This window comes from Raphanus sativus, chromosome 7, assembly GCF_000801105.2.
Source record: "Raphanus sativus cultivar WK10039 chromosome 7, ASM80110v3, whole genome shotgun sequence".
In the NCBI taxonomy this organism is placed as follows: Eukaryota; Viridiplantae; Streptophyta; class Magnoliopsida; order Brassicales; family Brassicaceae; genus Raphanus; species Raphanus sativus.
The window spans coordinates 24836866-24850685 of NC_079517.1; the positions used below are offsets into that span (position 1 = coordinate 24836866).

General features: G+C 45.7%; 2 protein-coding genes across 2 annotated transcripts; one reads left to right on the forward strand and one right to left on the reverse strand.

Annotated features, from left to right (window-relative positions):
- Nucleotides 1-7117: 7117 nt before the first annotated feature.
- Nucleotides 7118-8822, forward strand: LOC108831209 (uncharacterized protein At3g60930, chloroplastic-like). Its single transcript, XM_056991492.1, has 4 exons — nt 7118-7805; nt 7895-8068; nt 8149-8714; nt 8796-8822. The coding sequence occupies exons 1-4, from the start codon at nt 7118-7120 to the stop codon at nt 8820-8822; spliced, it is 1455 nt and encodes a 484-aa protein (XP_056847472.1).
- A 2651-nt stretch (nt 8823-11473) lies between these two features.
- LOC130498127 (uncharacterized) lies at nt 11474-13340 on the reverse strand. Its single transcript, XM_056991493.1, has 5 exons — nt 12761-13340; nt 12450-12563; nt 11972-12308; nt 11743-11917; nt 11474-11665 (listed from the first exon to the last, which is right to left on the reverse strand). The coding sequence occupies exons 1-5, from the start codon at nt 13338-13340 to the stop codon at nt 11474-11476; spliced, it is 1398 nt and encodes a 465-aa protein (XP_056847473.1).
- Between the last annotated feature and the right edge of the window lie 480 nt (nt 13341-13820).

Below are 13820 nucleotides of genomic sequence, written 5' to 3' on the forward strand. Positions count from 1 at the left end.
AATCAGCGTTTCTAATGCTAAAATTCGATAACATTTTACGGAACACCTTTCGTAAAATCCTCGAAAATATTTCACGAGAAACCTTTTGCATGATTAAACTCGACAACAATCTGCAAAATCACTCTCGTAAAATAAAAGGTCAACAACGTTCTAGGAAACGACTTCTTGCTGGGGGTCAAGATCGATCAAGATGAAATCGATACCTGAAAGTCCTCGGAAAAACCAAGTGTTAATCGAGAAACCTTGAGAGACCGAGTGTTGATCGAGAAACCTAAAAAACGAGAAAACGCACAAGTGACACTAGGAGCACGGTCCCGGGCGGCTAGACACAGCGTCCCGCTCTAGGCGCCCCCGGGCGGCTAGACGCAGACTCCTGCTCTAGGCGCCCCCGGGAACTGTTCGGCGAACGCGGCAAATCCTCGCAAAACTATTCCGACGATAGTCCAATCCAATACTTTGCACCTTTCGTAAAATAATCCTAGACAATACTTCACGAGACAGCTCTGCGTGATTAAACTCGACAACATTTTACGAAACAGTTTCCGTAAAATTAACTCGACAACATTTTGTTGAAAAACTCTCGTAAAGTAAAAGCTCGTCAATATTTTACGAAATATCATTCGTAAAGAAAAACAATATCATAAGCTTCTTGACCTGACCAGTTCACTCATAGCTTGACGAAATATCAAGCCTCACTCAAGTGACGTCTTGCCAATCATTTTCGCTTGTCCGCCCACCTTAGCCTTCTTCGAGTTTCGCCTACTTCTCCTCCCTTTGCTTCAACGATTCTGCACTATTCCTTCGTGTACATGGTCGATTTAACCAACAGTACGAAGAAACGAGGATATGAACTTAGGCGAAGACCTTTGACAATAAAACGTTAGAAGATAAAGAGGGACGGACATGAGGCAATCTCGAGTAATCAATGAGACTAAGGTACGTCCGACTTAGGAAATTTTTCATAGGAAAGGAATGGGAACGTCTTGTAAACTGCCGTAAAATTTAGGGAACTTAGAACCTAGGTGGAAAGTCTAGCAAGCTAAGTCTTAGGCATTTTCTTCCAGTTTTGTTCTATTGTTTCTTGACTGCCTAGGCAGAACACGCAAACCGATCTAATCTCTCGAAATCCGAGAAACGATCGCCGCGCATCCTTGGCATACTCATTCCGCTTCCGTGAGACTAATGGCTCGACGGTGAGCTACAAAATTAACGAAATAACCTTCGGTAAAACTTCATGAGTAACCCGAAGCAACTTTCGCCAAAAAAAAAAAAAACGAAGTCAAAGCGGAAACATTTTCCGTGTAAAACCACGGAAACAAGGCTACTTTGACTATCTACGATTTTCTATCTCCATGAAACCGGTCATCCATACGAAGCATCTATCGTATAACTGAAACCTAAAGTGGAAAATCGTTTCAAAAAAGCCATCAGCCATAACTCGGAAAAACCCGCTACGCTTGGCATGTCAATCTCGATGAACGATATTCGGCCCTCGGCCAACTACGCCTTTTCATAAAGCCCGAGCATGCACTCGACATCGCCATTAAGGACAATCGTCAACTAAACACGATCTTAACGGTAACACAAAGGGTCATGGACTGGTCCTTTTACCAACGACTTCCTTGGCTAAACGGCTGAAGTCAGCCTCCATACTTAGCGACCACCGCTCCAACCGTGCAACGGCTAAAAAAGACAATCCACGATTTGTCGTAAAACGTCAAACGGATATTATGCAAGCAGTTTGTCGTATAACCCAAAATCGGAAATCATACGATAACGAAACTCGATCCTAACAACAAATGGTAAACGGAAAATCTTAAACTTATCATCAAATCGATTAAGTTCTATACGCCCCATAAAACGCGGCACGAAAAGAAACGCTCGTAGCAAAGTCCTAGAGCTATACGAGTCATTCTTACAAAACAATCTCAGAAGGCCAACATTTCACGAAACATAGTGAAGTTAGACGCTTCCCCCCTGGTAAAATTTACGCGACCCTTCGGTCCTAAATCCTCAACACAATTCGCCAACTACTAAACGGCTGCGACAACGGATCCAGTATCCATAAAACGATTATCACATCCAGACACATGTCTCTCATCGCTTACACCTAAAATCGCTCGCTAAAAAGTAGCATACGGACCAAGCGACAAAATCACAATCCGAAGTGACTACTCGGATTCTATCCTTAACACTTGACGAAAGTATAAATCAAATCATAAGCGAAAGCCCATAATCCTCTTATGGCATGAGAAAAATAAAATCGGCAGCACTGCGAGACGTCGCTTCGTGCCGGATAAACATTTTTCGATAACAAATTCATACGCCTTCAAAACGGCATCATTTCGTTGTTGCTGATCACAACAACACGAACTCTAACGTCCTAAACAGACAAGCCACCTAAGGGTAGGCTCTTTTACATCCGACAAGGATCCATAGTGCGCTATACAAAAAATCGAATTTGGTTCAGCACTTCGTAAAGGAAGTATCGATTTCGTGCCCAGACAATCATATAAGCCGATACCACTTCGCGGATTTAAAACGGTACCGAATCAGGTTAAAATCACAAACAGGCAAAACGAAAGCCGATTTGTCATCGCATAGCCTCGTCTGAGAGTAAACCTAGGTCTTGCCCTAAACCCAGCCTTGCTGGTATTCTTAAACATCTCATAGGGCATAGCGTCAACGACGCGAGATCCCAAAACTTGTCTCTTCACTTAAGTCTGTACATTTCCACGAATTTTCGCGTAAATCGTAAACCGCAGAAAATCTCGCTTTGTACAAACGACGATACGGTGATCATCAGAGAGGCAGGAATGAGACGACAACTCACACCCTGTCCCTCTAACTTCCATAGACAGAAGTTCTAAAAACGCAATATTAATATTTTATAAGGTGCCCTGAAAAAGGTCGGGATTCGAAGCCACCAACGGCCAGTCCCACAAATGTACATCATGACCTCTTTTCGGCCGAGACGCAATCAAAATAAAAATCTCTAAAGGGATTGATAAACCAAGACGCTCCCCGGAGCGTTATCTTCATCCTCGAAACTCACCAAAGTAGGAACGGTCTCACCGTCGCCTCCATTGGTCGCACCACCGCTGCATGTCTTATATGCGCCGGCTTCGCAATCCTTGACTGCGTGGTCCTGGTCCTCCGAACCCTCCGAATCCAGGACAAGGGTGCACACGGAGTTCAGACCAGCGAGAATCGAGTCGAAGTTGAGCAACGAACTCACGGTCTTCCCGACATCACGTTCGAGTCGTACAGCTTGAAAAAAACCTATGTTTAAAGTCGATTGTTCTTGTTTTACACGATAAACTTTACGAGAAAACCAACTCATATTTGGTCGTTAAACTTCGATGATACAATCAAGAAGAACCGAGAGACATTAGGTCCGTAGCTGATATGACACGAGAATACGAAAGTATACGGAAGAAACGAGAAGTAATCTAAGTTTGGAGAGGCGAACGACAAGGAATCCGCCTTTAAACTTCAAAGAGTCCGTTCTCTCAAACCGTGAGGACCCAGAAAACGATCAAGATATCAAATCGAAGCCCTCGTCGAGACGCACGTGCTGGTCCTGGCCGCCGGCGGCTAGAGCCCGTGCTGGTCCTGACCGCCGGGCGGCTAGCGCCAGTGCTGGTCCTGGCCGCCGGAAAACTTCGAAGAGCCCGTTTCTCAAACCGTGAGGACTCAGAAAACGATCAAGATATCGAATCGAAGCCCTCGTCGAGACGCACGTGCTGGTCCTGTCCGCCGGGCGGCTAGCCCCCGTGCTGGCCGTGGCCGCCGGGCGGCTAGCACCCGTGGCCGCCGGGCGGCTAGCCCCGTGCTGGCCGTGGCCGCCGGCGGCTAGCGCCCGTGCTGCCGTGGCCGCCGGGCGGCTAGCCCCGTGCTGGCTCGGGTCTTCGGACAACAATCTTCGGTACACGTATCCCAGTCCCCGGCAATCAGAAGTCTGTTACTTCGAGTCTTTCCCAAGTCCTCGCAGGACGAATCATCGAGATTCCGCGTACGAAACTCCGGTTCTTACTCCATCTAAGACCGTCGGAAACATTTCGGAAACTCGTAAGATATCGACGGGAAGGAAGATCTTAGATTCTTCGTACGAAACAGCGATGGTCATCTTAAGACACCACTCGTCTCAACTCTACGAACGAACGAAGAACTTCCAAAGAAATCGTAGAAAACAACAGAAGTCCTAGAGACGGCCCGAAAGGGACCAAAACACGATCGGACAGTCTGTCTACGATTATCTGAGATAGATACGACGATTTACGTTTATCTTTACGTAACAAGATGAATGCTAAATCGACGGAAGGATAAATGTCAAGTTTCCCGAAGATAAATGTCAAGTTTCCGATAAACGTGGAGGCCGACGAAAATGGAAAGAAGCCCGCCTTGCGGCCCAGAAGGAGAATAGACCGTCATAAGAAGGAGTATATAAAGGAGCTTTGGGAGAGGAAGAAGGAGAGAGCGAAAATCATTAGAGAGAGAGAAATCCGAGATTGGAGACCTAGAGAGCTCCTGTTAGGTTAAGAACTTAGAATTTAGGCGGTAGACTAGCAAGGTAGGACCTAGAACGTCCGGCCGCCTCTCGTTCTATTTTCATCTTGTCCGCAGGCTCCTGTGTCTCTCTCGGAAGGATCTAACAATCCTTTTACTTAGAGTTCCGCACATAGAAACCCTAGGCATTAATCTCGACATGCCTGTTTCAATGTCCAACGCTCATACTAGACGAACTCCGCCGAGGCAGTTCGATCTCTTGTTCAAATCTTTCTAACTGAACTACGTCCGACTTGATCCTCGAAAGGGGTACGTAGGCAGCCTTTCTCAAGGTCCAGTCCCAACTCTTAACAACCCTTGTTGTACTTAGAGTTCCGCACATAGAAACCCTAGGCATTATTCTCGACATGCCCGTTTCTATGACTAACGCTCGTACTAGACGAACTCCGCCAGGCAGTTCGATCTCTTGTTCAAACAACTCCAACTGAACTACGTCCGACTTGATCCTCGAAAGGGGTACGTAGGCAGCCTTCCTTAAGGTCCTGTCTCAAATCTTAATAAAAACCTTTCCGCATTTATTTGATCACTTGTCGTTGGTTGTCGCAGAGAATCCAGACCTTCAGGGAAAGTTAGGTTTACTTAGCTTTCCTCCGATTTACTTAATAAAAATCGACAGTGCGAATTTCGGTTCCCACAATCTGTTTATGTCTTGAACCTTCGTTAGCCTGGGGAGGCTTTTAAACCCTTGTTTAATTTTAAACTTGGTTGTTTTGAAATTTGTCTTTTGCTTTAGTCGCCAAATGTGATGTTTGATCGTGATCGGGTTTTTGCTTAGCTCGAGGTTTTTAGGAACCTGAATTATTTCGAAGGCTTGTGAGATCTTTTCTGATCTGACTTCGTGAGGAAACAAATTGGTTTACTGAATTTCGAATTTCTTCGAAGGATTTAGGGGCCTTCGACTCTGTTAAGGATTTCAGAACCTTAGTTTTTTGTTAAGGATTTTAATACCTTAGGTTTTGTTAAGGATTTTAAGACCTTTGAGTTCGTTTGGAGTTTTGATGAGCTTAGGTCCCGACTTTGGGGAACCTGAATTTGTTTGAAGGATTTTAAGACCTTGGGTTCAGATCTGTGGAAATCTGATTTTGTTTGAAGGATTTTAAGACCTTCGAGAGCATTAAGGGTTTTAAGACCTTAGGTCCAGGTTCTTAGTGGCCTGGGTTGATCCGAAGATTTTAGGTTCAGGCTCTTGGGAACCCAAATTGTTAAAGAGTCAAGGTATCGAGGATAATTGCTTTTTGATAACGGAATACATGGTATCATAATAATCATACAATCGCCTGTTTAGGCTATGTGATTTTAATCAGACATATGCCCCCTTTGGTAATGGTGATCAGAGTGTTGAAATGAGGTTGGGGCTGCACTCATGACGGAGTTGCCCTACGTACCCAGTCAAGCGATCAAGCCTAACGTAGTTCAAGAAGTTTTAGGTACCTAATGATAGTATTTCTTAAGATTCGTGGCGTTCCACGATCTGATCTCAGGTACCCCGGTTCGCACCTTTTGGAGCTTGTAAACGCCAGGTCGTACCACATGGATGATCCGATAGGTGTGAGGGATTAAACTCACCTCCTGATTTTTAGGTCAGGTTATAGTTTAGGAAAGGATTAGGAAAGATAACGCGGGCTGAATCCCGTAATAACTTGTTGAATGAACTTCGATTTGTATTGATAATGTGATAAAAGAATGGTTACAAAAGATGTTTCTCTTGATGATGACAAAGATAACTAAAATGTTTAAGAGATGATGTGAATAATCGTGAAAGTGAATAAGGGTTGAATGAATCTCCTCCTTAGTCCTCGACCTTCTCTTTAAATAGCCTTGGACTTCTTTTGATTGTCTTCAACTGATCTCCGAGATCCTCTCCGTTTATTGTGGAATCCGCAACAGCTTCCCCTTTGACCGGGTCCTGTGCTCCTTCTGTTGTGATGTGAGCTTCCTCTTCACCGTGACCTCTTCGAGGATTGCCTTTAGCTTCCAGCCTCCGGCTTCGTAGTAAACCTTAGCTCAGGTCTCCGATACGCGTTGGGCTTTGTCTCGGCCCAATACCTGCTTTGGTTCTATCTTCAGCTAACGGGCCATATTTGGGCCCAACAGTTGCCCCCAGCTTTCGAGATAAGACTTCTTACTCGGGAGCTTAACCTAGCCGCTGAACCTCAATCTTTTCTGTTGAGATAATGATTACTAGCTATATTCAACGAAGATATTATTCGCTTGAATTGACGGTTGAGATTTCTTTCAATGAAATCAACGGCTCGAATGAAAGAAGTTTTGAAATATTTGCTCCGATTCTCGAGACTTGACAAGATATAAAGTAGCTAGCATTAACTGCCGCTGTCCATATTCTCCACGCCTCCACTCGGTTTTCAAGGTAACTTCTCCTCCACTCCTTTATTTTACTACGTTTGCTTTTTTTTATTTTACTTTCATCCTTCGATTCACCATTGATCCTCTGCGAATTTCTTAGAATCCTTAGTTCCTAAGAGATCTAGTTAGCTTGTTCCACCCTTTCCCCTTTCAATCCTTTCCATTCTCCTTACCCCTCTTTTTAATGGATCCTCCGAAAGAAGATTCCGGCGAGACCGGAATCTCTGCCTCCGGCAAACGTTTAATGAAGGTTAAACAGGAGATCGGTGAGAAAATGAAAAGAGATAAGAAGGAAGCCAAAGACTCAATTGCGGGGAGGGTCTCCAAGCAGGTGAAGAAGAAAGACGTTTCTGGCGGGAGCGCCTCTCTGGGACCTCACTCGCCTTCGTCATTAAAGATCCAAGAGGTCGTTAACCTCATGGTTCAAGCTCACGGTCAAAAAGAGTTCGCCAGGGTTTGTTCCTCCGATGAAACCCCCGAAACCGCCCCGGAGGGTTGGTTTTGCATTCATGAGAAGTATATCTCTAAATGCCACCTCCAGTTTCCGCTTCCAGACCTCCTATTAGATCTTCTTGACCATTACCAATTGGCCCTCTCTCAGCTTTGTCCCTCGGTTATCCGGGTGATAAATGGTTTCATTACCAGGGCTAAGGAGGAGGGGGTCGCTGTTGGACTGACCGAACTGATGAGCCTCTATACGATCAAGGAGATCTCTAGTAAAGACGGTGGTAGTGGTACCTACTATCTTCCTTGCCGTCCTAGGCTCGGTCTTTTTAAGTCCTCCGGTAGCGATGATGATTGGAGGAAAAAATACTTTATGTCAAGATTGATCCCTCCACAGTTCCAGTGGGTCGTGCTCTTTCGGTTATTTGGTCCGGTATATCTGGTTAGGACTTTTTAGGAACATGCCTTGCTTATTTCAGATTATTATTATTTGCTGAACCCTTGATTTTTTATGCAGATTTCGAGGATCCTCCTAAGCTTATTGATAAGCTGTCTAGAGCTCTTTTTCGGAAGCTACATCAAAGTCCCAATACTTGGACGTCTTTTACTACTTCTCGCATTGGATCAGCTAGGTTCCCGGATCGATACAACGCCAGGTTCCTTTACCCGATTCCTGCTGAAGATTTAGAAGGTAGTTTTCGGATTTTACTTATCTGTTTTCATTTCTAGATTTGCTTCTGGAGATAACTAAAAAAACTTTCCTTTGTTTAGTTTCTGAAGGTCCTTTCGTGGTAGATCTTTCGACTGGAGCTAGTACTTCTGAAACCGAAAAGACTCAAGCTCCCAAGATGAGGCCTTCTTTCCGTTCCAGGAGCAAACCTGCTGCAGCTGCCAGTGCTTCGCGAGGCAGCGACAAGACCCAAGGAGGAGCCTTCCTTAGCTCGCTGAAGGAGGTCCTTGATGATGGGTCCTCTGTTCATGTTAGGGATGTTAACCCAGTTGAGACCAGAGCTCAAGATGTTGTTCCCCGTCCTGAGATCCCGCCAGTTGATGTTAACCCTCAAGCTGCTAGAGATCCCTCTGAGGTCGAACCTCCGAGAAACAAGAGGTCTCGGACTGATTTGGGAGATAGGCCCACCAGGTCTTCCTCCTCGTCTTCGCGGGGAGGGACCGTCGGCTGGAACTTTACCCATTCTAAGCCGGGATCGATCTTGGATGACCCTTGGGGTTTGGCAACCATCATGAGGCATATGAAGATGGTAGGATGCTCCATGCCTTCAATCAACGGTCTGACCAACAAGGAAGAATACATTGAGATAGCTCACCACATGGGTCAGGTACGTAGTCTTGTTTTTTCTTGGTTTGCCTTTAAGTCGACATTTTCTGAATTTTAGTTTTTTTTTTTTTTTTTTAGTTAGCTGGAGCCATTAACAAAGCTCAGCTGAGGTTCGAGGAGACCATGCATGGTGCTCCTAGTGCTGGAGATTTAGCTCAGGCTACTGAGTAAGAACCGTACTCTCCAGAAAAGGAGAGGTTAAACATATTGATCTCGAAAGTACCTGAGCTCTCAGATAGTTGAGAAAGAGAGAGCTTGCTGATCGAGAAGTCTGAGACTTGCGCCTTTTCATACGCAGCAGCCGCCTCTGGCATCAAAGTCATTAAACGATTATACTCGTCCTCAGCATTCTGGATTTCATTCTCCAGCATATCCTTCAAGAGGTCGGTGTTAGCCTGAAGCTCTTGAGCATAAATCTGTAGCTCGACCTCATCCATCTTCTTGGCAAATTTCTCCTTCACGGAGGCTAAGATCTTGTTGTAGGCATCAGCTACCTCCTTCTTTCCTCTCCTAACAGCCAGCTTGACCTCAGCTTCCTTGTTCTTCTGGTTGTCTTGGGACGAAGTAATCAGCTCCTTTACCTGATACTCAACTACCTTCCGAGCAGAATCCAACTCAGCAATCTTCCTGCTCTTCACCTGGATGTCCATCGCTTGACTCTCAATCTTCCCTTACTGAATGTCGGCCTTGGAGCCAAGTCTCTTGACCTCAGCTTGAAGTTCAGAGACCTTAAACCGAGCCTGGTCGAGCTCCATCTTAGTAGCTCTAACTAGCTCAGTAACCTGAGCTAGCTCACCAGCATTGGGGGCATTGTGCACAGTTTCCTCAAACTTGAACTGAGCCCTGTTGATAGCTCCAGCCAGCTACAAAAACGAAAACAATAACTTAATAAACATATTCCGTAGAGGATAAAGTTAAAAGACTAAAATAAAAACCATACCTGGCCCATGCAATGGGCAATCTCAACGTACTCCTCTTTGTTCGTGAGATTGGCGATCGAGGGGAGGGCACACCCGGTTCTCTTCATGTGCCTCATCAGCGTAGCCAAACCCCACGAGTCATCCAAGACTGATTCAGGCTTCGAGTGAGCGAATTTCCAGCCGACAGTTCCTCCTCTAGAAGAAGAGGAGGAAGACCTGGAAGGTCTGTCAACCTGGTCGGTCCTGGACCTCTTGCTCCTCGGAGGCTCAAACTCATGAGTATCCTTCACTATTTGAAGATCAGCTTCCGCCTCCGGGACCTCGGAGTGAGGGACAACTTCCTGAACCCTGGGCTCGGAGCGACTGGCATCTTTGACAGGAGCAGAGCCTCCATCATCAAGGACATCCTTCACAGTGCTGAGGAAGGATCCTCCTTGATTCTTGTTGCTTCCTCGAGAGGAGCTGGCAGCTTTGGTTGATCTACCCCTGGAACGGAACGAGGGCTGGATAGGCATCTTGTGTGACTGAGTCCTTTCTGAGGTGCTGGCTCCCGACGAGACTGAGAATACTGATTCACCTTCAGAAACTGAATCAAAAGGAGAATCCTTAATCCCAAAAGACAAATTCAAGCATTAAAGATTTGAAATCAATGAAAGAAGGTTACCTTCTAAACAAGCAACCGTGACTGAATCAGGAAAGGAAGCCTTGTATCAATCAGGGAACCTACTATCTGATCCAATTCTCGTGGTAGTGTAAGCTCCCCAGGTATTAGGGCTGTGTTGCAGCTTCCTACAGAGAGCTCTAGTGAGTTTACCGGATAACTTAGCAGGGTCCTCAATCTCTGCAAGAAAAATCAAAAGACTTAGCAAATCGCGAAAAGCAAAAGTAAACAAGCAAATACATCCCTAAAATCCTAACTAGATATGTCAGACCAAGAAGTCCTGAGGGCTCGGCCTACAGGAACTGTCGAAGGGTCAATCTTGACATAGAAGTACTTCTTCCGCCAGTCATCATCACTGGCCGTGAGCTTAAAAATACCTAGCCCTTGGATGACCCTTGGGGTTTGGCAACCATCATGAGGCATATGAAGATGGTAGGATGCTCCATGCCTTCAATCAACGGTCTGACCAACAAGGAAGAATACATTGAGATAGCTCACCACATGGGTCAGGTACGTAGTCTTGTTTTTTCTTGGTTTGCCTTTAAGTCGACATTTTCTGAATTTTAGTTTTTTTTTTTTTTTTTAGTTAGCTGGAGCCATTAACAAAGCTCAGCTGAGGTTCGAGGAGACCATGCATGGTGCTCCTAGTGCTGGAGATTTAGCTCAGGCTACTGAGTAAGAACCGTACTCTCCAGAAAAGGAGAGGTTAAACATATTGATCTCGAAAGTACCTGAGCTCTCAGATAGTTGAGAAAGAGAGAGCTTGCTGATCGAGAAGTCTGAGACTTGCGCCTTTTCATACGCAGCAGCCGCCTCTGGCATCAAAGTCATTAAACGATTATACTCGTCCTCAGCATTCTGGATTTCATTCTCCAGCATATCCTTCAAGAGGTCGGTGTTAGCCTGAAGCTCTTGAGCATAAATCTGTAGCTCGACCTCATCCATCTTCTTGGCAAATTTCTCCTTCACGGAGGCTAAGATCTTGTTGTAGGCATCAGCTACCTCCTTCTTTCCTCTCCTAACAGCCAGCTTGACCTCAGCTTCCTTGTTCTTCTGGTTGTCTTGGGACGAAGTAATCAGCTCCTTTACCTGATACTCAACTACCTTCCGAGCAGAATCCAACTCAGCAATCTTCCTGCTCTTCACCTGGATGTCCATCGCTTGACTCTCAATCTTCCCTTACTGAATGTCGGCCTTGGAGCCAAGTCTCTTGACCTCAGCTTGAAGTTCAGAGACCTTAAACCGAGCCTGGTCGAGCTCCATCTTAGTAGCTCTAACTAGCTCAGTAACCTGAGCTAGCTCACCAGCATTGGGGGCATTGTGCACAGTTTCCTCAAACTTGAACTGAGCCCTGTTGATAGCTCCAGCCAGCTACAAAAACGAAAACAATAACTTAATAAACATATTCCGTAGAGGATAAAGTGAAAAGACTAAAATAAAAACCATACCTGGCCCATGCAATGGGCAATCTCAACGTACTCCTCTTTGTTCGTGAGATTGGCGATCGAGGGGAGGGCACACCCGGTTCTCTTCATGTGCCTCATCAGCGTAGCCAAACCCCACGAGTCATCCAAGACTGATTCAGGCTTCGAGTGAGCGAATTTCCAGCCGACAGTTCCTCCTCTAGAAGAAGAGGAGGAAGACCAGGAAGGTCTGTCAACCTGGTCGGTCCTGGACCTCTTGCTCCTCGGAGGCTCAAACTCATGAGTATCCTTCACTATTTGAAGATCAGCTTCCGCCTCCGGGACCTCGGAGTGAGGGACAACTTCCTGAACCCTGGGCTCGGAGCGACTGGCATCTTTGACAGGAGCAGAGCCTCCATCATCAAGGACATCCTTCACAGTGCTGAGGAAGGATCCTCCTTGATTCTTGTTGCTTCCTCGAGAGGAGCTGGCAGCTTTGGTTGATCTACCCCTGGAACGGAACGAGGGCTGGATAGGCATCTTGTGTGACTGAGTCCTTTCTGAGGTGCTGGCTCCCGACGAGACTGAGAATACTGATTCACCTTCAGAAACTGAATCAAAAGGAGAATCCTTAATCCCAAAAGACAAATTCAAGCATTAAAGATTTGAAATCAATGAAAGAAGGTTACCTTCTAAACAAGCAACCGTGACTGAATCAGGAAAGGAAGCCTTGTATCAATCAGGGAACCTACTATCTGATCCAATTCTCGTGGTAGTGTAAGCTCCCCAGGTATTAGGGCTGTGTTGCAGCTTCCTACAGAGAGCTCTAGTGAGTTTACCGGATAACTTAGCAGGGTCCTCAATCTCTGCAAGAAAAATCAAAAGACTTAGCAAATCGCGAAAAGCAAAAGTAAACAAGCAAATACATCCCTAAAATCCTAACTAGATATGTCAGACCAAGAAGTCCTGAGGGCTCGGCCTACAGGAACTGTCGAAGGGTCAATCTTGACATAGAAGTACTTCTTCCGCCAGTCATCATCACTGGCCGTGAGCTTAAAAATACCTAGCCCTGGATGACAGGGGAGATAATAGGTCCCGCTTCCCCCCTCCTTGGTGGAGCTCTCCTTTATCAAGAAAAGACTCATCAGCTCGGTTAGCCCTACGATAACTCCTTCTTCCTTAGCCCTGGTGAAAAATCCATTCACCACTCGGATAACCGAGGGGCAAGGCTGGGAAAGGGCTAATTGATAGTGATCTAGGAGATTTAGCAAGAGGGTTGGGAGAGGGAACCTAAGGTGACACTTGGAGATGTATTTCTCGTGGACACAGAACAAACCCTCCGGGACAGTTTCGGGGATTTCATCATTAGTACAAGCTCTGGCTAAATCCTTCTTGCTGTGAGCTTGGACGACGAGGTTAACAACGTCCTGACTCTTCAACATCGAAGGAGAGTGAGGTCCAGAGGAGGCGCTCTTGCCATCTTTCTTCTTCATTCGCTTGGAGACTCTCGCTGCAATTGAATCTTTAGCCTTCTTCTTCTTGGCATCCTTCTTCATCTTCTCGCCGGCTTCTTGCTTACCCTTCATAATACGAGCACCGGAAGCAGAGATTTGAATCTCACCGGAGCCTTCCTTTTGACTCATGATAAGTAAAGGGTAAAGAGAAAGAAAACGAAAAGGGAAGAATCGAGCTAAGTCGAGCAAGAACGGAATCTCTAAAGAAGTTCGGGGTGAAGAACTGGTTCGATCAAGAAGTAGAGATAAAAAAAAGAAAAACGCAGTAAAATAAAAAGGAGAGAAGGGAAGTTACCTTGGAAACCGTCGAGAGGCGTGGAGAAAGTGGAGAGAGAAGCAATTAATACCTGCAGCTTTATATCCCATCACGTCTAGAAAATCGGAAACTACATTTCAAATTCCCTTTAATCTAAACCGTCGATCTCATTAAAAATAACTACAGCCGTTCGATCAAGCAAAGAATATCTATGGTTGAGATAACTGATAATCATTATCTCAACAAGAAGATCTAGGCTGGGCGGCTAGGTTTAGCTCCCGAGATAACAAATCGACTCTCGAAAGCTTGGGGCAACTGTTGGGCCCGAATATGGCCCAATAGCTAATGGCAAA